General features: G+C 32.3%; 3 protein-coding genes across 8 annotated transcripts; all 3 read left to right on the top strand.

Annotated features, from left to right (window-relative positions):
• Positions 1–167: 167 nt before the first annotated feature.
• LOC123206669 (molybdenum cofactor sulfurase-like) lies at positions 168–9,921 on the top strand. 4 transcript variants are annotated; one of them, XM_044623867.1, is made up of 22 exons: positions 168–412; positions 751–849; positions 1,274–1,332; positions 1,624–1,784; positions 1,974–2,131; positions 2,730–2,856; positions 3,184–3,286; positions 3,367–3,412; positions 4,595–4,633; positions 4,712–4,868; positions 4,971–5,073; positions 5,739–5,855; positions 6,298–6,375; positions 6,473–6,574; positions 6,738–6,837; positions 6,993–7,103; positions 7,505–7,569; positions 7,660–7,811; positions 7,933–8,165; positions 8,380–8,519; positions 9,255–9,365; positions 9,467–9,921. In XM_044623867.1, exons 1-22 carry the CDS (start codon positions 295–297, stop codon positions 9,572–9,574), a joined length of 2,487 nt encoding a protein of 828 aa, XP_044479802.1. In that variant the 5' UTR covers positions 168–294; the 3' UTR covers positions 9,575–9,921. The 4 variants fall into 4 exon arrangements, with proteins under 4 accessions (XP_044479802.1, XP_044479801.1, XP_044479803.1 ...); XM_044623866.1 differs by having other exon boundaries at positions 7,502–7,569; XM_044623868.1 differs by having other exon boundaries at positions 170–412; positions 8,383–8,519; positions 9,470–9,921.
• Positions 9,922–10,595: 674 nt separating this feature from the next.
• On the top strand, positions 10,596–14,578 carry LOC123206667 (pentatricopeptide repeat-containing protein At2g26790, mitochondrial-like). 3 transcript variants are annotated; one of them, XM_044623865.1, is made up of 3 exons: positions 10,596–13,627; positions 13,794–13,897; positions 14,019–14,578. In XM_044623865.1, exon 1 carries the CDS (start codon positions 11,156–11,158, stop codon positions 13,556–13,558), a length of 2,403 nt encoding a protein of 800 aa, XP_044479800.1. In that variant the 5' UTR covers positions 10,596–11,155; the 3' UTR covers positions 13,559–13,627; positions 13,794–13,897; positions 14,019–14,578. The 3 variants fall into 3 exon arrangements, with proteins under 3 accessions (XP_044479800.1, XP_044479798.1, XP_044479799.1); XM_044623863.1 differs by having other exon boundaries at positions 13,992–14,578; XM_044623864.1 differs by having other exon boundaries at positions 13,794–13,938.
• Positions 14,579–19,894: 5,316 nt separating this feature from the next.
• Positions 19,895–22,758, top strand: LOC123206694 (transcription factor JUNGBRUNNEN 1-like). Its single transcript, XM_044623893.1, has 3 exons — positions 19,895–20,182; positions 21,033–21,313; positions 22,076–22,758. Exons 1-3 carry the CDS (start codon positions 19,981–19,983, stop codon positions 22,499–22,501), a joined length of 909 nt encoding a protein of 302 aa, XP_044479828.1. The 5' UTR covers positions 19,895–19,980; the 3' UTR covers positions 22,502–22,758.
• Positions 22,759–26,109: the final 3,351 nt, after the last annotated feature.

Below are 26,109 nucleotides of genomic sequence, written 5' to 3'. Positions count from 1 at the left end.
AATTATGATATCATAAAATATGCATAATTCTTTAATTACACCTTTGGACACTGATATCTGTAACAAAATCTAAGCAAGTGGGGTTGGTGAACGCAACTGTACATATTGAGGAAAAAAAAAACCATTTAGCCACGTGCCCAACAGGTCATTTGATGTACTAATACAATACTCATAAAACCTCCTTCTTTGTCCTAATAACGCAGCTCCCACTGTCATTTTCCGAGTTTCTTTGAAAAAAATTAATTACAGAACATATTGATAAACACTTATATTATTTATTTGTTGAATTGAACCATGGATTCTGGAGATAAAGAAGAGTTTTTGATGGAGTTTGGTGCAGATTATGGGTACCCAAATGGCCCAAAATCAATTGACGAAATCAGAGCCACTGAATTCAAGCGATTGGAAAATGGTCAGCTTCGTTATTTTTCTTTACTTCTCTCTCAACCTTGAATCTGTTTAGACCTCAAAATATGATATTTCTTTGGTTGTTTAGGGAAATATAAAAGTTGATATAATGATTCAAGAATATATTTTGTTACAAGTTTTGAGTTGAGTTCAGTTTGTAATTCCGGAAAATTGGAAACTTTAGCCTTTGGATTATTTGTTTCTCCTTTTTTTTTTTTTAATTCGTGGAAAGTATTGAGTTCATTTGAAGCAATCTCTGGTGTTCATTTCGGTGGAGAATTAAATGTTTGTTTTTTTTTTAAATCTTTCTGAGATTGTTTTGTTTTGGATTGGCATTTGTAGGTAGTATTTACTTGGATCATGCTGGGGCAACTTTATACTCTGAATTGCAAATGGAAGCAATCTTCAAAGATCTTTCTACTAATGTTTATGGAAATCCCCGTATCCTGTTTTCACAAAGTATTGTTGTTAATGATGTTGAAATTTTATAAAAGTTAGTTAAATCTTAATTGTAGTTTTAGTTTTATGTAAATCTTTCTTTAGGTGAGTTCTAGTTTTGCCTTCGGATGCTCAAAACAAAAGGATATTTTGAATTTTTTTTTTAAATGGGTCTAAGATGCATATAATTCTGATATGCGGAAACAAGAATGCTGGGTGCAGATGAAAAGCACTTGACATATGGCATATGAAAAGTAATGCTGATAAGTTTCAATAAAAGTAGTTGTTATTTAAGCGGGTTAAAGGACTATAACATTGATTCACCTCAATAAACTTGATAGGGGGTAGGCCTTCCTAAAAGTGAACCTAAAGCTGGCTTATAGTTCGTTTTATTTTCTGCAATTGCGTATCCTTAATTCAAGTTTAGATAGTCAAAGTGAATTTAGTACAAAAACTTGTGACATTGTGAGGGAAGCACGCCAACAGGTACCATATGCTCTAAGCAAGATGTTTTTTAATCTCATTTTATTTGATTCAATAATCCATTTTAATTTGGTTGATTCTGTTTGTTTATTTTAATGTAATTTTGGGTTTGTAAATTTGTATATATTTGTACAAAGATGATGCTTATATATATGAAGTGATAAATGTAAACATACAGAGATTAACCCTTATGTATTGTGCTCTTTAGTGTCTGCAAATATCAATAGAGGTGTTATTTTTTTCTGTTCGTACTTTTGGAGGGATGTGTATTTTTTTTTTTCTTTGTGAACACAGGTCCTTGATTATTGCAATGCCTCTCCAAAGGACTACAAATGCATATTTACTTCTGGGGCAACGGCAGCTTTGAAGCTGATTGGAGAGGCCTTTCCATGGAGCCAAAACAGCTGTTTTATGTACACAATGGCGAATCATAATAGTGTACTTGGGATCAGAGAGTATCCTGCCCTTCATTATCATGGTTATAACTTATCTAACATTAAATGGATGAAAAAACTTTTTGTTATCACAATGAAAAAACATTGTTTTTCATCATATAGGCAGTAGCATGGAGCTAGGAGATTTCAACTTCTTTTTATACTCAGGAGTCTGAATCTCTATTCATGTCTATTCTTAACAATATTTAGGTACACTCTTAGTCATGGGGCTGCTGCCTTTGCAATAGATATTGAAGAGACTGTGGACCATGACAGATTATCTGGAAGACTGGAGACTTCTATGAATGTGTCTCTGCATCCAATGCAAAGGAGAAACAAAGCTGAGTTTGTCAAAATAGAGCCTCCAGGTTAGTTAAAATTGGGAAATGACAACTAATCTTCCTTGAAGATCATGAGAAGACCTGGGCTTTATCCTCATTCTATATATTTTTTGACAAGAGATTTTGTTTCTAATGGGTCTTAAATGATTTGTAATTTCTGTAATGTTCATAATTTGTGATCAGCCAGTATTACCTGAATATGTTTTATTTCTTTATATTTGCTAATTACTTCTTAAGGCCAGTAAGATATCCAGCTTGTTTCAAGCTTGCATAGTTACTGATTTTGAAACTGAAATGAGTTTTGTATACACCCTTGAGGGTTGTTTGAAATCTTCTTTAGACCCTATAGGTGCTGTGTTGAAGTAAATCATAAAAATATGTTAGGCATTGTGCATGGGATAACCACTTCTGACATTTTTCTAGATTTTCGTTTATAATCTAAAGGAGGAAAAAAAAAAAGAAAAAGGGATTTAGATTTATTTTTTCGAGGGAGAAACATGAGCTTATATAACAAATACTATATTGATTCTTCTGTGAGAGAGTAAGGCCAGACTTGTTTTTTGAGCAATGATTTTTCCTTGAGACTTCATCATAGTGTTAAAACTTTTGCTCCATCATATTGCAGGTAATGCCCATAATTTATTTGCCTTTCCCTCGGAGTGCAATTTCTCAGGTTCAAGGTTCACCCTTGATTTGGTGAATGTTATGAAGAAGAACCCAACAAAAATATTGGGAAACTCTCCTTTTAGCCAGTACGTGAAATATACCATGGCATTTAGTTGTTAGGTCTTTGTTTTACATTTTGCCCTGGATGTTTTGTTCTAGTCTCAGCTGGTTGATTTCAGATTAACTAAATCTGACTTTGGGTCAGGAGTGGCTACTATAGAAAACAAGAAGAGCCAGTTAACACAGACTTGAAGAAATTTCTGAGTTGTCATAGTCTTATGGGATGTGATTATGAACTTATTATTGTTGTTTATTTACTTCATCAGTTCATTGAGCATACTGATACTTTGTGTCTCCTTCAGCTGATATTTGATTATAATTGATCCAGTGTGTTGCACTTTTGTTATGTCCAGGGGGCATTGGATGGTCTTGATTGATGCTGCTAAAGGGTGTGTCACACAACCACCAGATTTATCAAAGTTTCCTGCAGATTTTGTTGTCATGTCTTTCTACAAGGTAGACCTGTATACATTTAAGGAAAAAATGAATAACAATCAAAAGGTATTAATTGTTTTCCTTTGTATTGTTTTGTCAAGATATTTGGTTATCCAACTGGACTTGGCGCTCTCATTATACGAAATGGTAAGCAATAAATTCTGGTGAAAAGTTCTGATTTCCAAATTATTAGGAACTGTTCTAGACATAATGTACTTTATCTAAATGTTGGTGCTTATGTATTTAGGTGTTCAAAGTCAATTTTATTATTAGCTACATTAGTGTCTACATAGTTATCTTATGTTCAACTTAAATATACATTTTTTATCAATTGGTTTCTCCATCCAAGATATGTCTTTACAAGTTGAATTGTATTTGTAATAATTTGATTTACTGTTAAGATATTGTTCGCTTTAGACTAACAAATCCTTTACAGTCAATGTGTTTGGTTTCACCTTTCAATATCTATTTTTACAAGTTGCACAAAATCGCGTTTCCATCCCAAGCAATGTGGGATTTCACATTCACTCCTCTATTGCATCTAGTTTTGCCAGCCCTGATACATGGTTAAAATGTTGTTTGCGTTAGACAATAAACATACATTTTATCAAGGTCAATGTGTTTGGTTTATCCTTCCAAGATTTGTTTTTACAAGTTGAACAATTTTACCTATCCTTCCAAAGCGATGTGCAATGGTACATTGCTTAAGAAGGAAAGGTGAAACTATTTAAATAGCCTATGAACCCCTATACTATTAAGAGACATTTTGGGTTACAAAATCTAAAAGCAAAACCATGATAGACTATGTGTCCAAATAGACAATATTGTGGCAGTAATTCGGTTGTTGCAGATGTTATCAGAGCCAATCCCAACTAGAGAAATTTTGATGATCTATTTCATCACTAAGGATTTGTAGTTAGGCTGGTTCAAAGCTTCTAGACCACATTTCTTACCCTCATTGGCCTCCTATGATCTATTTAGTCACTTGGGATTTGCAATAAGGCTGGATCTTAGCCCTCGGATGGTCAGCGAGGGCATTGGTTGAATAGGAGGGCAGATGTAGCATCCCATTACTTGTCCTTGCTGACTGTCTGTGAACCTTTATAATATCTGTACTGGTAAAAGCAAAACTGTGATGGATTGTGTGTTCAAAGCAAACAATAGTTTAGTATTAAATGAATCAACTATTTTCGCTTTGTCTCTCTTCACTATTTTTTCTGTCCCCTGCAAATTGCCATTATATACGTAGAATATAGAGATATGTAAAGTTCATATAAGTCAGTGGCCAAAAATTTTTTCATTGATATCTTACCCCATTATGATCTGCAGGTGCTGCAAAGTTACTAAAGAAGACCTACTTTAGTGGAGGTGTGTGATTGGATGTCTTCTTTGTACATAATACATGATGTAATTGGTACCTTCCATTAACCATAAAAATCTTTCCAGGCACAGTTGCTACCTCGATTGCTGACATTGATTTTGTTAAAAGGAGACAAGGTGTAGAGGAGCTGTTTGAGGATGGCACCACATCATTCCTGAGCATAGCATCTATTCGCCATGGGTTCAATCTTATAAATTCTTTGACTGTATCTGCAATATGCAGGTATCCAAACTTCTATGCCATGACAATTTGCACGTTATTGTAAATTTTTTGGTTTAGATTTGTGTGCACTTCTAAACCTTGTTTTACTTTTTTGTCTTACAGGCATACTAGATCACTTGCTATGTATGTGAGGAAGACGCTCTTGCATTTGAGGCATGACAATGGAGCTTCTATCTGCATAATTTATGGAAGTCTGTCTTCAAAGGTTAGTTCTGTATCTAAAGCAGTTTATTAGATGATTATTTCCAAGATTTCTGCACATTATGCCAATGTTTATTTTAACTATGGCAATTACAAAGGAAAAAATTATTAAGAATTGCCTTATTATTTAAAACCCTTCTAGACTTTGTTTTATGTGATGCCTTTTTTTTTTTTTTTTAATTTTTGGTATGTGTGGTTTTCAGCATGATGTTGTAAACCATTTGGCTTTTTTTTTTTCTTTTTAATAAATTTCCTTTTTATTGGTGGATGGCATATTGGTTGTAGTTTGTGTCAACTGGAGTGGATCTTGGTATCTCATAAAGTTCCATTTATTCTTCCAAATTCATGTCTTCCAAAGTATCTTCTTACTTAAAGTTCTCATGCTTTATTTATATTTTATGGACTTTTAGAACCCCTTTCCAAGAGTATTTGTTCAATTATTTGTGTTAGTATATTTGTGTTAGTATAATTGAACAAATATATTCAAGTGTTCCGTGCCTGCCAAGTTTTTTGTGTTTCTATTTACTTTCTACTAACTATATTTATTGTCTGTAAAAAATTATTAGTATGGTTTGTGTGGCTATGGATGAGTTGAGAAATGTTGCATTTCATTTTGTTGCCAGCGGGTTTTTGGGTAATAGAACTTCTGTTTTTTCCCCTATATTCTAGGTTTGTTCTTATGAGTCAGGTCCCATTGTAACATTCAACTTGAAGAGGCCGGATGGCTCTTGGTTTGGCTACCGTGAAGTTGAAAAGTTGGCTTCTCTATCTGGAATTCAGTTACGGGTAAATTTTGGAAATGCTATTAAACATAGATAACTCTTTAATTTTGTTCATATGGTTAAATCAATCTTATGTCAAAAGTCGTCTGTCCATTTTTTTTAACAGTGCATTCTTTATTACTCGGCTCATGCCAAATTATTTGAAGAAGAAAAGAAAAAGGTCAATGTATTTGCATAATATAAATTTGCAAAATGAAGCTTATATTTAAGTACTTTCATATAAACTTGGACTTAACAATGTTAGGTAAGCTTCTGAAATAATTCCCAGATGCACAAAGTTGATTTGCAATATTTCTATTTATGAAGTTATTTCTGAACTCAAAAGTCTAATGCTAGTGTAACAAAGTTTGTATACTTGCTAAGACGGATTGATAAACAGACACCACTCTTTGAAACAGGTTTCTGACATGACTTTTATTGTTCTTTTGCTTGCTGTTTTTGTGTAGACAGGATGCTTTTGCAATCCTGGTGCTTGTGCAAAATATCTTGGCTTGTCTCACTTGGATCTTCTTTCAAACATAGAGGTATTTTTCGGCCACTTGCTACTTTAACTTTTAGTAATTCGTTGCAAAGGGCATAGAGTCATTAAATTCACCTGTATGAGTTATGCTTTGATTCCAGGCTGGACATGTTTGCTGGGATGATAATGACATAATACACGGAAAACCAACTGGAGCTGTCAGAATATCATTTGGCTACATGTCAACATATGAAGAGGCCAAGGTAAATAGAACAAAATTTGGAATCGTTAAGAAAGCAAAAAACGAAAATTGTTTTCCATTAGTGTGGTATTTCCCTTTCCATGTTTACTAGCTACTTCATAGAGTATAAATGGACTTCTTTTCAGGAGACTTCTATCCTGATTTTATGTTTTCCTTGTGTACAGAAATTTATTGATTTCATAAAAATTTCCTTTGTGTCGTCGCCAAATAAATCTTCAAACGGAAATCTGTTGACAGCAAGCTGCATCCTCCCTTCAACGGAAGGTTAATATGACTTATATTTTTATTAGCTTGCATACATGATTTTTTTTTTTTTTTCTAATTATTTAGTCAAAGATCTAATGAAATAGTGAACACGATTGACAATTGTAGTGTATTAGCCTACTTCACGTGACGTCTGACTTGTTCCTAAAATTCAGGCACTGACGGAATACACTCGGTGTCAAATTACTTTATAAAGTCTATTACTGTCTACCCAATTAAATCATGTGCTGGATTCAGTGCCCAATGCTGGCCTCTCTGCAGTACAGGTAACTTTTTGTAGACTGTTCTAGTAATTTAAAGAGGTACATGGACAAAGCTCTTACTAGACCTGTTAACTGTCAACAGCCCTGAACTTGTTAATGGTTTCACGACAGCCTAGGGAGTTGCAGCAGTTGGAAAATTATTGCTGCCGTCTCCTAACCTTCAAACCCGATTTCATAAAACAAGGGAAATCTGGTGGCTGTGAACTGAGCCCTTGAAACAAATGAAACTCTTTTTTTTCTTTTTCATGAAAAGAGACAATTCTAAGAATCACGAAACAACTTTGTAAATCAAATAATAGGAAACAAAAATTATTTATTGCTAGTTGGGCTAGTCAGTATATTTCTGTAGAAATATCATAACGTTGTTCTGAATGGTGTTTCTTCCCTTCCATTTTATGAAGCAGGCCTACTGCATGATCGAGAATGGCTTCTTCAAAGTCAAACTGGTGAAATTCTAACACAGAAAAAGGTGAATTATTTAAGTTTAATTTTGTTCGTTCGTTTACTTCATTTTACGAAATAAGAACACTCATATAAGTTTTCTGAATCCATGTTGAAGGTGCCAGAAATGTGCTTCATTACAACATTTATAGACCTCAATCAAGAAATAATGTTTGTAGAATCACCCCATTGCCGAGATAAGTTGTCAATCAATTTAAAACCAGATTCCAATCATGGTGGGAGAGAAGAAATCAATATGCATGCTCAAAGGTAACGTTAAAACTCAGTTACAACGACTTTCTTGATAACATCCACTTTTTTGTCTATATTATGCTCTTCATCACTACTGGTTCTGAAAATTGCATGATCATTGACATTGTTTACTTATTAGATATGAAGTACACGGTTACGCAAATGAAGTCAACATATGGTTTAGCAAAGCCATCGGTCGACATTGCATACTACTCCGTTGTTCTGGCTCTGAGTCCTGTGAGTGTTTGAATCAGAGCAAAAGTGTGGGCGGGTGCAGAGATTTGGAAAGCAGATTGAATTTTTCTAATGAAGCTCAATTCTTATTGTTATCTGAAGCGAGCATATCGGATCTGAACAGCAGATTACGCTCGAGTATGTTTGTCCACTCGACCCATTGCTTCCATATAAGAATCTGATGGTTGCCCTTCATTACACATATCACTTTTCTGCAAGTCATTGAATTTTTATCATATTCAACTCTCAATTTGAGGACAAAAAGGGAAAAGAAAAAAAAGTTATTATTTGTTGATTGAAGATTGCTTGCTTCTCCTTTTTTTTCCTGTAAATATGATTTATACATTACTAGGAGTGGATACAGGAAAAAGTAATGGAATGCCGGTTCAAGTCGATTATACGAGATTTCGGCCCAACCTTGTCCTATCGGGGGGTGAACCATATGCTGAAGATGGGTGGAGAAATCTGAAAATTGGAAACAACCATTTTACTGTAAGTTCTTGTTTCTTTGAATGGGAACCATATCGGTTTTTTACAGTTTTGTCGAATAGAATTCCTAGCTTTATCTGATTTCTTATGCTGCAACTGAGCACTATAATATCATACATTTTTATTCCTCTACATACTGAAGCTTGTCATCATGATGTTCATTGGACAGAATGTGTATGCTTATTATTGTAGATTGACAATCCACACAGAATTTACTTAAATTTTCATTTAAATGAATGTGGTTTCTTGGAAGTAGTTTTGGATTCGAGTTGAATTGAGCTCAAGCTTGGGCCTATGCTACTATAGTCGAGCTTGACAAGCTTGAGTTTGAAATTGTTGGTGAAACTAGAGCTCGGCTCGTTATCTAATCACTTCCAAGACAACATCATTTCACCTCTAAGCAATACAAAAAACATCGGTTTGCTACACTTATAATATAATGTAACCATGAATCAAAACGATGTCAATTTAAATTATATATAAGACATCATTTTGCCATGCTTTCATAATATAGTTGCAGTTTAAAACGATGTTATTTTATTAATAAAACATGGCCACTCGCAAGCTTGTTGAGTCAAACTCGAGCTCAAGTTCAAGCTTGCTCATTTGCATTTCAATTGAAGCTCGATCAAGCCGAATTGGCAATCGAACTTGAATCCAAGAAGTCATTACGAATCATAAGAGTGAGCCAGATTTCTTATCTCTCTGTATTTTACTGATTTGTTCTTCCTTCTACAGTCATTAGGTGGATGCAACCGGTGCCAGATGATCAATTTTGTCCGTGAAGATGGACAAGTGAAGAGATCAAATGAACCTTTGGCTACGTTAGCATCATACAGGAGAGTGAAGGTAAGTCGTGTTAATTCTACTCAGAAGTTGACCATAGAATGATAGTTTTCAGCTTTTTGCTTTCGGAACTGGTTATAACTTTTTCTTTTAACATATCAAAGCAGGGTAAGATTCTATTCGGCATATTCCTGAGATATGATATTGTCAACGAGCTAGACTCAAGTTCATATCTTGAAGTAGGACAAGAAGTACATCCAAATTCAGAGTAGTCTAATACCCATTTGGAACGAGAAAGAGACGGTTTATAGACAGTGAGCGCCCCTGAAGAATGGGAGATATAGTATACAAGATAAAACCTGGAAGCTTTGGTAAGGTTTGACCATGCTACTTGCCCCCCCAAAAAAAAAAAAAAAAAAGTTTGACAATGCTTGTCCATATGTATACTTTATTTGATTTCCACGAAGAATTTGATCCTTGTATGAACAAACTGACCCAAAATATTATGCAAATATTTATATTACTGTCACTCATTTACAATTGGATTTTATCCAAGCTGATTTGGGCTTGGTTCAATATTTAATTCGAATAAGTTGAATTATAATAGGGTTAATTCTAACTTTAGATTGAGTTATCAAAAAGTTGCTAATAAATTTATTTATTTTGATGATTTTTTTTCTACTTCTTAATCTTTAGTAGCTCTTCTTTTGTCTGATGAATTTTTTGGGCAAACTCATTGTCCAATTTACAGATTTGGATTCAAATTAAGCAGCTGATCCTTATTGTACAAGTGTGTTGTAATTCATTACTTTTTAATTGAATATTAGATTATTTGAGAGGATTGACCATTTGATCTTCTGTATGTTTTTGTCTTCAAAGAAGTTTAAACCGTTCTAATTTTGATTCCTCAGTGTAAAACAAATTGATATATTATTATAAGAGAGGGCGTTTGTTTATGAGTTGATGTCAAATTCAAATTAAAGAGTGTTTGATTCAGTTTGTATTCTAAATAGCAAGATAATTTAATTTGATTTAAGTTTGATATATAATTTTATTAGATATATTAAATAATTATTAAAATAATATTATTTTATTTATTATTAAATAAAAAATATTATTTGTTAATTAATTAATTACAACCTCAAACCACATATTTAAACTATTTATTCAAAATTGAATTACAACTAATCTTAATTTAAACTTGGTAAACTCAAAATAGAATGGAAACAACCCCATTTTTTTTTTTATCCAAACCAAACTCAAATTAAGAGGCGTTAATTTCGGTTCAGTCATACCCATCAGCACAGTGAGGAAAGAGTCGTCCTCCCATATTTGAAGGGTAATGTCTCTAGTCTCCCGTCAAAACGTTTTCCATGGTTGAGTATAGGAAAAAACTCTAAACCAAGATGGTAATTTCTTATACTACTCTTATCTTTTAACCCGGTTGACGGCCGGGTTTAGTGTTATTTTTGGTAACCAGGCCCAGGGGTTTTAGATGTTCAGGCAGAAAATTTTCTTTACTGTCCTCAAACAAAAACACAAAACCCTATTAGCTTCCATTCAAAGTTACAAACTTGCACAGTCCTAGCTCCCTGTGTTGAATTGAAGAGTTCAGAAACTTGCGGTGTAAAATTTTCAGTTTCCAGCCCATCCACGGAGACCTTTGGCGTCAACCCAGTTCCCGTCTAGTTCAGGCCGCGCTGATTGAGTCCTCGGTACGGATTTATGCACGAGATAAGAAGCTTTGTTTATGTGAAAATTGTTCCCAGTTGAGACCGCATGTACTTTATGCGCTGATTGAGTCCCTGAAGAGTTCGCTCACCACGTGTTTGTGATAATGCCTGATAGACCGCATGTACTTTCTGGCGGGGCTTTCAAATAAATTAATACATTGTTTAGTATTGTGTTTACAGTTGTCGAGAGCTCGTCAATATACAGTTTATTTCATGTGGGTGTCCGCCATAAAGTTTCATTCTCACAGGAAATGCATAGAGCGCATTAAGTTCATACGGGTTTTTTCGAGTGCAGTTGTATCCAGGTTGAGACCAATCTCACCGGAAGAATTAAGTGTTGATATTCATAGTAGATGCCCAATTTATGGTCAATTTGTTGAGTTAGATACAAGTAAAGTCGTTGAAACGTTGCGAGGTCTTAGGAGAGAACCCCATATTGCACTGTCTTTTGTTGATCGGTTAAAGAGAAGTGGGGTTAGTCTTGATGTTTATTCCTATGCGGAGATTGTGAGAATGTTATATTATTTGGGTTGGTATAGGCCGTTGGAGTCTATGTTTTTGGAAATTATTAGGAAAGAGAATAATATTGATTTTGAAGTTGCTGATTTGTTTGAAGTTCTGGATGAGGAGGGGCCGGAGTTTTTGGTTAGAGTTTCTAATGCAATGGTTAAGGCTTTTGCTAGTGTTGGGATGTTTGATGAGATCATCGATGTTATGTTCCAAAGTAGACGTCGTGGATTTGCCTGGTCTATATTGTCATGTAACTTTTTAATAAACCAAATGATTGAATGTGGAAAAGTGAATATGGCTTTGGCTGTTTATCAACAATTGAAGATACTGGGGTTGAATGCAAATGGATATACTTATGTTCTTGCGATCAAAGCCCTTTGTAAGAAGGGTAGATTAGAAGAAGCAGTTGGAATATTTGAGGAGATGGAAAAAGCTGAGGTTACCCCAAGTGAATTTGCTTATTCAACATATATTGAAGGACTTTGTATAAATGGGAAATTAGATTTGGGTTATCAATTGCTCCAGGCATGGGGAGCAGCAAAGATACCTCTGAGTGCCTTTGCATACACTGTTGTTATTCGTGGGCTTTGCAATGAGAACAAGTTTGAAGAAGCTGAAGGTTTGCTAGTTGACATGGAAAAACGAGGGGTTGTTCCTGATGTGTATGCATATAGTGCCTTGATTTTTCGGTATTGCAAAGTTGGGAACATCATTAAAGCTTTGGCTCTTCAGAGTGAAATGACATCAAAGGGTATTAAAACCAATTGTATGATTGTGAGCTCGATTTTAAAATGTTTGTGTCATATTGGATTGACTTCCAAAGCTGTAGATCAATTTAAGGAGTACAAAGATGAGGGTCTCTTCCTTGACAATGTTTGTTATGATATCATAGTGGATGCTTTATGCCAACTTGGGAGAGTAGAAGAAGCCATGGAATTGTTCAATGAGATGAAGAGTAATCGTATGGTTCCTGATGTTGTTAACTATACAAATATGATTGGTGGTTACTGTCTTCAAGGTAAACTCATCAATGCTTGGGAATTATTTATGGAAATGAAGAAGTCTGGGCATGAGCCTGATATTATAACTTACAACATTCTTGCTGGTGGGTTTGCTAGATATGGCTATGTACAGGAGTCAGTTGATCTTTTAGATTATATGATGACACAAGGTTTGAAACCTAATACCAGCACATATAACATGATCATTAAAGGCCTATGTATGGGAGGAAGGGTGAAGGAAGCTGAAGTTTTCATAGATGGCTTACAAGAGAAGTGTTTGGAAAATTATACTGCCATGGTCAATGGTTACTGTGAAGCAAACCATTTAAAGAAGGCCTTTCGGCTATTTATGAGATTGTCTGAGCATGGAATCTTAGTGCGAAAAGAGTTTTGCTATAAACTGATAGATGCATTTCGTCAGGTTGGAGAAATGAAAGAGGCACAGATGATCTTCGATGTCTTGATTAAGAAAGGATTAACTCCTGATCTAGTGATGTATACAAAGATGATACACAGCTATTGCAAAATGAATTGTTTGAGGGAAGCATGCTGTCTTTTTAATGATATGAAGCAGAGAGGGATTAAACCTGATGTTGTAACCTATACAATTTTATTTGACACTCATTCAAAATTAAATCAAAATCATTCTTCTTCCTCTAAAATGGCCTTGCAAAGTAAAGAAGAGGTAGTGGATGCTTCAGCTTTTTGGAATGAGATGGAAGAAATGGATATAAAGCCTGATGTTGTATGTTACACATCTTTGATAGCAAGGTGCTGCAAGACAAAGAACCTTGAGTATGCTAGTAGAGTCTTTGGTGAAATAATTGACAGAGGACTAGAACCTGATATCATGACATACACAGTGCTTTTATGTGCCTATTTTGCAGCTGGTGATGTGGATAAGGCTGTAAAACTCACTAATGAAATATCAGTTAAGGGGATACCACAAGATAACTACTTCATGTCGTCATTAGAACGTGGTATATTAAAGACCAAGAGATTGTTGTATTGACATTAAGCATCATGTTGAGTCCCCACAGGCAGCTGAACACAAAATTGTTATTGCATCCTGTTGTTTAAGGTATGATTACATATACAACACCATTCAACATTATGATATAATATTTTTGAAACATTTGGACAACTGCTTTAATTACATCATTGCCTATAAGATTTACCCGGAATTTTTTCGTTCTTGAAATGATTCTGTTCAGTAATCTACTTGATTCTGCTTGTCCATTGCTTAGGTGGATGCAACCGCAGCCAGATGACCCATTGTGTTCATAAAGACAGACAAGTGCAGAAATCAAGAAAATCTGTGGCAGCATTATAATCATACAGGAGAATGAAAGTATGTCATATTAATCTTACTCAAAAGTTGGCCATTTGAAGGTTGATATCTCTTCTTAAACTAGTAAACAAATCTTTGTTTTTCATATTGCTAGGCCCCTGATTAAAGCAACATATCTCAGGAAGCAATAGAACGATAGAGCAATGAAGGTTTACAGAGACAGACAAAGCAAAAAGATGCTTATCCTAACACATATGGAAGTAGGGTAGGATTTTGTATGCTATATTCCAAAGATATGACATTGCCAAGCTGCACTCAAATTCTTATATTGAAGTTGGAGAAGAAATACATCCAAATTCAGAGTAGGATACCCATTCAGAACAAAAATAGACTATGTTTATATACACATTTGGAGCCTCCCACAAAAATGGGAGATATAGTAATCAAGGTAAAACAAGGAGGTCTCATAAAGCTTGAAAATGCTCTCTAGTTTGATTGTAGAGTAGATTATATCCTGTATGAACGAACTGACCAAAAATATTCCGTAAGTATTCAATTGTTGTGTGATAGTTTACAGTTAAAATACCCGAAATCTGTGTAATTCTACCCTTTTATTTTCTCAGAATTTTATCGAGAAAATGTTGGGAGATATGTTGTATGTGTACGTGTTTTTCAACGAATTGGAGATGCATGGTAATGGATATGATGGTGAAGCTTTAGCAACACTGCAACAGTGCTAAATTCTGTTTTTTGCTTCCTTTTCGTAAATTTCTGATCTCAGGGCTAGATTTGATCTGTGCAGAGCCCCAACAATACTTAGCTCAAGATCAGTGAGCTAGGGTTTAAACTCAAATTCTAAACAATCTAATTTTATATTCAATTTGAGTTAATCTAAATTTAACTTGTTTATAAAAATGAATCGTTCCAAATTGGGATTCAAGCTCGAGTAGATCAGATTGAATCCAAACTAGTTGGTTCCTTCTGTATTTTCCTCCATTTGTTCTACACTCTTGTTTGAGGAAACTGAAAAAATTGAAGTTTGCAGATGAGAAACATGGCTGAGTACCATTGTTTTCCTTTTCCTAAAGATTGTAGGGTGCAGTGAACGTTTCAATTTTAAATAAATTGACGTGCCATTACTTGATTATATGATCTAATTGTTTAGTATATCATTAATTAAAGATTATTCAATTCTATGAAGACAGATTAATTTGGTTTTACCCGTTAGTCTCCAACCATGAATAATTCTGTCTGTGAAACATATTTCAGACTAGGAAATGCTGAAATGGATATGTTTTTTCTTCAGAAAGCATAAGATTCTTGGGGTCTATGAATTAATTTCCTTGTTCTGGGCAACAACTTGGACTTTTCCTTCTTCAAATTTTGGCTGTCTCGGTCAATCTTCATGTGACAATTGACTTTGAAATTAAAATAATAAAAACCTCATAATGTACAAAGTCTTGAGAGGCAGAGAATTTTGAAATTATATTATTATAAATAATAAATATTCCAAAACACATTCTCTTGTTGAGAGACTTTTAGTAGCCAAAGTACAGTGGAAATATTAAATAAACAATTTCCAATTTCAAGCATCTGGTTCTTCTAGACCCTTTTTTTTTTCAATTAATATGTTAAAATTATTCTAAATGATTTTTTTCACCTTTTTTCAGTGTTAATTTTGCTTACAAAATGGACTAATTAGAGAGTTTGTAAAATTAATAAAACAAACAAACACACAAATAGTTAATAGATGGAATGTTTGCTATTTACCACAGTTATTTTTTGTAATATAAAAACATTTTTTATTAAAAATTAAATTATATTTAAAAAAACTATTTTTATAAAAGTAATAAAGTAATTTCATAACCAGAAAATTTTGATAACTGTAATTTAAAATTTATCCATAATCAAACACTGTTTTAAAAAATACTATAAAAAATAGTAATTTTATAAATTTCATTTTAACATTTTAAATATATCTAAAACTAGATCTAAAAAAAAAAAAATCTTGAAGGGTTATTTAAAAAAAAAATCAAAATTTTGGATAATAAAATTACTAATTTACTTTATAGCACTGGTTTTTTTAAACGAAATTTAATTTTAGGTGAAAAAATATGATTTATATTATTAAGAGATGAAAAAGTGATTCTAAGTCAAACTTTGGGTGGGAACATGTGATTTGCCAGTGAAAGCTGAAGAGTATGCCTTTGAACCGGCCATAGGCAATTCACTATCCAGAATCTTGACTTGGCCATTGATAATCCATAATCTTTTACTATCAAAGTGTTTTTTTTTTTCTTTCAAATTATTATTCTTAATTAGACAACACATCACATCACAACAGACTTTTGCTTTTTATTTCGTTTGAATACTTCAACATGGTAAACAACTTTTGGCACCTTTCTCCTTTCTTCTCGCCTTCTTCCATGGAATATATATATAAAATATTTAGATATATAAATAATGTATCATTATATGATTAGATGATTTTGAATTAAAAATAAAATAACACTTAATAACGTAATAACATATCATCTGTATATAAAAAATATATGTATATATAAAATCTGAATATGGGTTAGATCGAATTTGATTTGAATTTATTATAGCAAATTCAAGATAATAAATTTGAACTATAAAAAATCATCGATAAAATAAATAATATCATCGATAAAAGAAACAACTCTTGACTAGGCTCAATCGTAACCCTTCTTTGCATGAATGATGTATTAAAAGGTTAAATTTGGATAAATTTAAGATCACCGTTGAAAAGCAGGTATTGATAAAAGAAAAGTAGAAAATACAAGGAAGGCCAATTCCAGTATTGCGACTATGAACATTTCATATTGTTTAATAGTAATACAAGGTAGGCAAATTCTAGTGTTGCGGCTATGCACATTTCATTTCATATTTCAAGATCAATTATACCGACAAAGACATTTACTAGCCCTAAGTAAGTCCAAGCTTCAACCAAGTCAAAGATTGAAAAATTATTTTGTGCTTGGTAATTAATATAAACATAACAACATTTACCACTACCCAAATATCTTTTTACCATCCATTGAGAAGACTAAATCTTATTTTTTTTCATTAAAGGGATTGGAGTTATTGAAAGAATCGGACTTTCACCGATAAAAGTAGATAAAAGATAAAAATTTGACTTTTTAAAACTTAAAAAATGAAAATTTTAAAACTTAAAAAATACAACCAGAAAATTTTTTTAATACAATATAATTAGTTTGATACCTTTAATAAGAAATAGTAAAAATTTAGTCTCTTCTTCCGTAAAAAAAAATTTTAATAAAAATATTTTCAAATTAAATCTCTCCAATAAAAAAATAAAATAAAATTTGGTCCCATCAATGATAGAGAAAGTGATAATTCCTCTTAAGAAAGTTAAACTTGTCTTTATTAGTTGCAACTTTAACTATCAAACATGGTCAAATTTTGTACGCAACTTCTAGAAAAACTTTTATTCAATTTTGATTTTACAAGAAATTGGTGGATGATATGGTTTCCAATTGTAACATCACTAGAGAAGAAAAAAAAGACCTAATATATGAAGCACAATGTTGGGTTTCAACACTTTGAATATTATTCCACCATAATAATATTTTTAATTTTTTGAAGAATTAATTTTTTTGAAGAATTAAAAGTACATACATTTGACATCGGGCAAAAACCTACGTTTTAAGAACCAAATCAGATTGGTTGGTCCAATTTAATTTGATCGGGATCTAGTGGTCATGTTGACATGCATCATATCATGAGGTCACAATTATATTTGTTTATACATTATTCTAATTTTTATCTAGTTGAAAATTTTGTTATAATCTTATATTTATTATATTAACAATGTTGATATCTTGATCTAACCGTTGGTTCAAGGGTTTAAATCGATTTGAGTAGCTGATAGACTACTTGCAACTCGGCTCAATTAATATCAAGTTTTAGCCACTCGAATTCAACTCTCAAGACAAGCTTGAGTTTCATATTAGTCTGTTCAATGAGCTCATATCTTAGATTGAGTAAAATAATTATTAACCCCTAAAAGTTTAATATTTTATATTTATACCCTTAAAATTTCACTTTCTAACTTTGAATATGAATAGATAATTGATAAATATATAAATTAGAAGAGTTAACTTAATTTATTAAAAATTAATGAGTTTAAATATAATTTCTTGAGTTGAGGTTAAGTTTATAATTTTTATCTTAACACTTGAGTTAAAACTCAACCTTAATTTTATCAAATTGGGTTCAAACTAATTACTATTTTATTTAGTTTGACTCAGTTTAATCATATTTTTATATTATGTATATTTAAATTATACATAATATGTATACGGAAACCCACGAAATTGACTTGTTATTTGTGATGTGGGATGATTTTTACTTGGGTTGTTGATCTTGTTTTATCTCTAGTAATTAAACTATATATACGGAAACCCACGAAATTGACTTCTTTTACACTTTTTTATTTTTTTATTTTTACTATTGTTGAATGGCCAAACGACTAGTCCCACCCAAGGTTTAGCGTTTTCTCAAAAGTCCCCCCTTTAACTATGGAAACACCAAACACCCACCCATGACCGGTTAGATTTAACCAAACTCTAACGGTGGTAGGGGTAAAATCGTCATTTTTGTTATAATATTAAAAATAAACTAAAATAGAATCTAATTTTGCCCTCCTAAACTTTAAAAACTGAAATTTTCCCCCGCCTAAGTTTTAAAAAATTGCAGTTTCACCCTAGGGTTTGGTTTTGAAATCTCCGGCGACCTCTCCGGCTCCGTTGCCGACGACCGCTCCCTCCCGAAGCAACCTTTCCTTCCGACGATCTCTTTCCTCCCATTTGGAGGTCCGATCGACGCCCGGAGACGCCGTGGGAGACGAAGAACTTCGTCGGGAAGACGAAGTTCTTCGTCTTCCCAAAAGAAGACCTCTGGGAAGACGAAGAACTTCGTCTTCCCGACGAAGTTCTTCGTCTCCCACGACGTCTCTGGGCGTCGATCAGACCTCCAAATGGGAGGAAAGAGATCGCCGGAAGGAAAGGTTGCTTCGGGAGGGAGCGGCCGTCGGCAACGGAGCCGGAGAGGTCGCCGGAGATTTCAAAACCAAACCCTAGGGTGAAACTGTAATTTTTTAAAACTTAGGCAGGGGGAAAATTTCAGTTTTTAAAGTTTAGGGGGGCAAAAGGAGATAAAATTTTTAGGCGTTAGGGTTTGGTTAAATCTAACCGGCCATGGGTGGGTATTTGGTGTTTCCATAGTTAAAGGGGGGACTTTTGAGAATACATCAAACCTTGGGTGGGAAATAGTCGTTTGGCCTTGTTGAATTTTGTAATCTAAACTTCTGGAAAAATTTGACACTGTAATCTAGGGGGAAGACTTATTTTACCCGTTAGGTAAATTCTTTGTAATGTTATTTAAATGGATTGCCCAAAACCACAAAGGTAATCTTGTGTGTATTTATTTTAAATATATAATTATAATTATATTTATGTGTTATTATATATTATTTTATATTTAATTTAAAATAATTTAATTATATAATTATACATATAAATATATATATAATTATGTATCTAAAATAAGTATATATGGTTTTATTAAATGAGAGTAATACTATATGTACATATTTTTATACACAATTTAAGTATATAGATGATATATCATTATGTGATTAAATAGTATTTTATTTTTAATTCAATATCACTCAATTATATGATGACACATAATCTGTATACTTAAATTATGTATAAAAAATATATACTTGTAGTTTTATTTTTTCATAATAACACCTTGTCGTGGGTATTAATTCTAATTAATATTTATTATTAGCTCATATAATTTCATTTTTACCATTGTAAGTGGATTAAAGAATTTTCCTGAAGTAATTAAAAGTGGTAATTTAGATTTAATTCTAACATCAAATTTGGCTGCAGAGTCTTCCCATGAGAGTCAAGATGAGCGAATGGCTTGACCTGAGAAAATAAATAAATAAAACCAACCGTCATAAGACTTTTTTCGCATTATAAAGAAAGAGTCTTTCATGTTCAACTGGCACCGCCTTAATTTGCTTCAGAAAAAATAATAAAATACAGGTTGAAGAAGATTCATGTTGGAGAACCAATTAATATAATATGAACCCAGAAAGTATCTCGATCTCAAAGGATTATGACGGTGATGATCAGATGCAGCAGCAGCTTCCAGGCTTTCGTTTTCATCCAACAGATGCAGAACTTGTAGGGTTTTATCTTCGCAGGAAAGTTGACAAGAAACCAGTCGTTATTGAACTCATCAAGCAGATTGATATCTACAAGCATGATCCATGGGATCTTCCAAGTAAGCTTTTAATTTTCTCTCTTTAATCAAATATAACTATACTCGATTTGATCCTTCAAAGAAATGGATTCTGAGTAAGTTTTGTTCTTGCTTGAGTCTTGCTTAATCAGTGCAATATGCAGGTCCCTAGTGCAGCCCTATTTTGACATCAAACCAATTTTTATATTCATTTCCCTTCCATGATCACTCCCAAAGCTTCGAATCTAGGGTTTGTTTCAGATTTTTTTTTAAACAATTTCTTAAAGAATCATGATCTTTTCAGCTAGATATAGTCTTGTTTAACCGTATTAATAGATTGATGTGAGTGATTAATTTTGAATTAGAGATATATATATAAAAGGATAACAATATTTGATACCATCACTCTTTTTTTTTTCCTCAACTAAAATTCATATAATTGTTTAAAATAACTGAATTTTCATATTTATTCTATAAAAGAGATCAAACTTTCAATATTTATCATTAATGGTATTGAATAAACATCATTAAGATTATATACTTTGTTTTGCTTTGGTAGTAAGATAATTAGTTTGGCACCTTTAATAAATAATAGTGAAAATTTAGTCTCTCTAATAAAAAACTGAAACTAGAGTCCTTTTAATTGTTTAAATATGATAATTTAGTATCTTTATTTGTTATTAACTTGATAAATAAATAATTAAATCTCTCAATCATAAGAGAACGCATCAATCATTAGTATCTGTTCATCACACATAATGACACTTTGACTGTGAGTATTCATCCATCGGGATATCTTGTATTACTCATGCGAATATCATGAAATTTCTTTTTAGGGCATTTGCTTGAATATATTCTAATGTTGTTTATGGGTAAATAAATATGCATGCAGTAGTTAGCACTACACCTGAAAATGAAGGTTACTTCTTCTGCAAAAGAGGGAGAAAGTACAGAAACAGCATAAGGCCAAATAGAGTGACGGGTTCTGGGTTCTGGAAAGCAACAGGCATCGACAAGCCTGTGTATTCTGAGGGAGGAGAAGGTCGTGAGTGCATTGGTCTTAAGAAAACACTTGTTTACTACCGTGGAAGTGCAGGAAAAGGCATCAAAACTGACTGGATGATGCAAGAATTTCGCCTTCTTCCCAATGATAATGCCACCCTCCAAGAAGCGGTAAAAGGATAACCACTTATCAAGTATTCCTAGGGATAATAATACTTGGAGCAAGAAAATTATTACATTTTTTCAATTCAGGATACTGTTAACCCTTAGATTTTACCATTAAAGAAATCCATCTTTTAGACTTTCTCATAAAATGATCGAAATTTCAGTATTTTTTTATTGAATATACCAAACAATTGTTTTGTTTTGGAGGCAAGTTGATTGATTTCAATAAGAAAATATAAAAGTTTGGTTCAAAAATTTAAATGTTTGTTTTCTTCTATAGAAAAAATAAAGTTTGATATAAGTAAAAAAATGATAATTTGATACATTCAAGTGTTATAATCCTCAATACATGAATATATTGAATTATCACACCTTTTTCTATTGAATGGCCGAATTTACTTTTTTTTTTTCTATCAAAAATATTGAAATTTTATATTTTCCACTTGAATAAATCAAACATTCAATTTTTTCAAGGTATTATACTTTCACTAGTTTTTATTGAAAATATCAAACTAATCATCTCAATTCAAAAATAAAACAAAACAAACAATTCTACATTCCTACTTGTGTATCTTTGAAAGAAAATATTGAAAGTTTCATCATCCTATTAAAAAATTTGGAAGCTTGATATTTTTTTCAATTGGAAAACATGAAAATTCAATCTTATACTAGAAAAAACAAAATTTGGTTGATAGTTCAATTCAAGTGTTGTTACCCCGAAAAAAAAAAATCATTCTTATCTTTTGTTGGTTTTCCATTGAATCACAGGAAGTATGGACTGTATGTCGAATCTTCAAGCGAAATGTGTCATACAGAAAGCTGATTTCAGGTTGCAGGGAAGCATCTTCTTCAGCGAAACGCCGTTCAACATCAATGGAAACAACCAATAACACATACATGGCTCTGGATTCAAACAATCAGCAGGAAACCTACATCAGTTTCCAAGCCCCAAATAAGCCGATGATGATCGACGATCATTTCAACCAAGTCAGGAACCAGCAGTTAGCTTTACAACAGTTGAGCAGCAGTAACAATTATAACACCATAGCCAATTCTGGAATATCAATGGCGCCGTCATCGTCTCCAAGCTTTCATAATCCATATGGGAATCATCATGATTTGTTGGCATATGAGAACTGGGATGAGCTCCGACAAGTCGTAGAATTTGCTTTCGATCCGAATTCTCACCCCTGATTACTAACTCTAGATGAAGCATTGTTGTCTTCAGTGATTCTGTAGATAGACAACTAATTATATGTCTACGTAACTGCTGTTATTGTATGAAACTTTTCAATTAGATTGTTGTGTTATTGATAGATAGGATAATAGAAAAGTTTGTTAATAAAGACAGAATTCGTACTCAATGGTAGAATCAAGAGAATACATACGATTTATTTTTGTATCTAAATCAACCTTATGTGTTATGTTCGACTGAATCAATATTATTTCAATATCTCTTCACTTTTCTCATTGCAATTATAATGGCTGTATATCCTTATTGCAATTATAATGATTGTATATGTTAATAAATTGTTATTTTACTTGTATAAGAAAATTATATGTTTATGTATGGGAACTCTTATCCCCGAAAGAAAGAATATAAATGATTTATTCTTGTTATTATAAGAAAAAGTTATGTTCAGTAGAGTCAATATTTTACTAATATCCCCTTATCTCGTGTTACAATAAATGTATTTGTTAATGAATTACTATATCATTTCGTACAAAAGAATAATATATTTATATATTAGAATGGCCAAAGGATTTATTTCCACCAAAAGTATGTTGCATTCCAAAGTTCTTAATCTTTAACTTTGAAAATCTCATTTATCCACCAATGGTTGTTAAATTTATTAATTTTAAAAGCAAAATCGTCATATTATATGTAATATTTAAAATAAACTAAAATTTTATCTTCTTCTCCTTTCTAATTTTTAAAAACTAATAATTTTATCTCTTAAGTCAAGTTTTAATAAATCACATTTCTCCCGCTATGGTTTAGTTTCAATATCCAATGCCATCGTCGTCGTCTCTCCCTCCAGACGGTTCCCTTTCTTTTGATAATTTACCTCAATAAAACCTTAACCCTCAGACGTTGTTTTACATCATATAGGACGACGAAAACAAGATCAATCATCTATCTCATCTTCCCAAAGGAAGATGAGTCATCTTATCTTTGTTTGAGAAGACGAAATCAATGATAGATCTTGTCTTCATCATCTGGGAAGACGATTCATCTTCCCAAACAATGTCGCACCACATTGGAGGGGTTTGAGTTTCATTGAAGTAAACCGTCGGAGAAAAAAGAACTATTGAGAAGGAGAAACAATAGTGATAGCACTAGAGAGAGTGGTCGGATATTAAAACTAAATCCTAGCAAGGGAAAATTGATTTTTTTAAAACTTTGTTTATGGAAGAAAATTATTTGTTTTTAGAATTTAAGGAGAAATAAAATAAAAATTTAAAATGTTAGAATTCCAGTAATTTTAATCTCTCATAAGTAGATAAATGAGATTTTCAAAATTTTGAAATAGAAACTTAAAAATGTAATATACTTTAAGTGTGAATAAGTCCTTCGGCCTATTAGAATTCTTATTCTTAAGGAAACTTTACTAAGGTTCATGTCCCTAAGATGACTTTTAAAGCAAGTCTTCATGGGTTAAGCCAATCTACTGATAAGCTTGAGGGTGTTTCCCATGCATTCTCGCCCGCTCACATTATAGACGTAATATTTTATGGATGAAGTGATAATTAATTCCAACACTTTCACCGTAAGAAATACGCCGCTGACGATGTGTGTTCATGTCTATGACCCTATTCTAACGTTGTCAGAATCTGTCAGATACATTGATATCTCTGACTTACCAGATAAGAATCCATGGTATGTCTGATACATTGATATCTCTGACATACCAATTTATATAAATAAATTGATAAGATTTATTTATATATATAATTTTATTCAAAAGAAATTGGTTTAAAGTATTACACAAAAGAAATAGAGGATAATGATTGTTTAAAGAGAGTTAAAAAAAAAAAGAAGAGAAAAACAGTTATATACACCTATAATTAATACTAATTTGGAGATTAATGGTGGTTTAAAATACCATTAAAAATAATTTTAAATTAAAAATGAAATTATACTTACTTGCATATTAACATATTATTGTTAATTCTTAAACTGATATTAATTATAAATATATATAGTATTACTTAAAATAAACAGTCGACTTCACCTTTTTCATTGGAACGAGTCATATTAAAATCTTTGAACAGATACTAATGTTGGATTGAATCTTTTCATTTTGAACAACCCATTAAAATTTTGTTGTGAGTAGGTTTACGAGATTGCTCCTTTCATCAAGTTAAAGACCAAGCAGCACAATGCAACTGCTATCACCATTAATTTATATGCCTGACTGACTGCATCTAAATTTTGACTAAGTTTACAGGAATTAGTACTGCCACACACACTTTATACCAATTCATTGTCTTCCAAATGAAATATCTATATATACTAACATTAGAGTGATAGTATATGAACCCATATTTAACTATACATGATGTATTATTATATTATTAAATATTATTTTATTTTTAATTTAAAATTATTCAATCATTTATATTATTAAATCTGTATTTATTTGTATATTTAAAATAAGTATATATAATTTTATTGATAATATTATATAAGATTATATTTGAATTAATTCGAATACAATTCATAAAAACCAACTTAAATTTGAACAAATTGATCGAAGAAGTCATTGGATGATTGTAAACGGAATAAATAGTGTTATAAATTAGATAAATAATATATTGGTGAGATAATTATGTTGCCTACAAGAATGTCAGTTGTGTGTAACATTCATGTAAACTACAAGGGAAAACATCTGCCGGTCATATATTCGTATTTCTTCTTGTCCACTTGTCATCTGTTTCTGTTGTCTAAAGATGTAAACGACATGTCAACTTCACCTGTCCCGTTTACTTTGATGCGCTTATGTAACAGAAATGTTAATAAATAAATTGACGGAATTCTGTAAAAACTTAATCGAAATTATGGAGGATATGTTTGTTTATTACTTTATTCCCTAAAGACCCATAGATAGATAGAGGTGGATTAAATCAAACCGAACCCAAACAAAAATAAGTTTATGCTTCGTTTAAATTCAAACGGGTCAACTCAGATTGATTAACAGATAAGAAAAAACAGTCATTTCAACTAAAAAGAAAATAAATCACCGACAAGATAGGCTCTAAAGCTCGATGAGTAAATCCCTTTTTTTATTTCAAACTCAATTCTTCCGAATCTAACCCTCTCTATAAGGTCATACAAACCATTTTCCATACTCAACAGCCCGACATTAAGTTTTTTTAGAACCAACAATCATCTGAATAGTTGATTCTAAACTAACCAACTTGAAGATGACATGAATATAAGGTTGGGTCAGAATTGATTCAAACCCAAACAAAACTTAATTTGAGATCGATTCAAATAAAAAAAGTCAACTTGAAACCGACTCATGATCAATGAACTAAGACTTAAATTCAATTTGAAAATAATTTAATTTTAGATCTAATCTGAACGGGCTCAAACTTAATATTTTGATCAGCTAATGAAAATGAACCCAATGACAAACTCAAACTTGACTCGTTCAATTCAAACTCGAAGAGAATCAAAGAAACTTACCTCATCTTTCCACAGATGAATGTCACTTGAGGACCATCAAGAAAAATGCACATCACTTTTAGTTCCAAGAAACTAGAGTAGAAAAAGAGTGGAAGGGAAAGGATATTAT

The sequence above is a fragment of the Mangifera indica genome, unplaced genomic scaffold (genome assembly GCF_011075055.1).
Source record: "Mangifera indica cultivar Alphonso unplaced genomic scaffold, CATAS_Mindica_2.1 Un_0045, whole genome shotgun sequence".
NCBI classification, from domain to species: Eukaryota; Viridiplantae; Streptophyta; class Magnoliopsida; order Sapindales; family Anacardiaceae; genus Mangifera; species Mangifera indica.
The sequence above is the reverse complement of the archived record's forward strand: the minus strand, read 5'-3'. Positions and strand labels throughout refer to the sequence as shown.

Bases quoted from the DNA above. Each gene is read 5' to 3' on its own strand.
- LOC123206667 (XM_044623865.1), top strand. From the start codon at position 11,156: ATGTACTTTCTGGCGGGGCTTTCAAATAAATTAATACATTGTTTAGTA.
- LOC123206694 (XM_044623893.1), top strand. From the start codon at position 19,981: ATGAACCCAGAAAGTATCTCGATCTCAAAGGATTATGACGGTGATGAT. The intron at 20,183-21,032 runs GTAAGCTTTTAA...ATATGCATGCAG, and splicing joins TGATCCATGGGATCTTCCAA to TAGTTAGCACTACACCTGAA. The intron at 21,314-22,075 runs GTAAAAGGATAA...ATTGAATCACAG, and splicing joins ATGCCACCCTCCAAGAAGCG to GAAGTATGGACTGTATGTCG.
- LOC123206669 (XM_044623866.1), top strand. From the start codon at position 295: ATGGATTCTGGAGATAAAGAAGAGTTTTTGATGGAGTTTGGTGCAGAT. The intron at 1,333-1,623 runs GTACCATATGCT...TTGTGAACACAG, and splicing joins TGAGGGAAGCACGCCAACAG to GTCCTTGATTATTGCAATGC. The intron at 6,838-6,992 runs GTTAATATGACT...CCTAAAATTCAG, and splicing joins CATCCTCCCTTCAACGGAAG to GCACTGACGGAATACACTCG.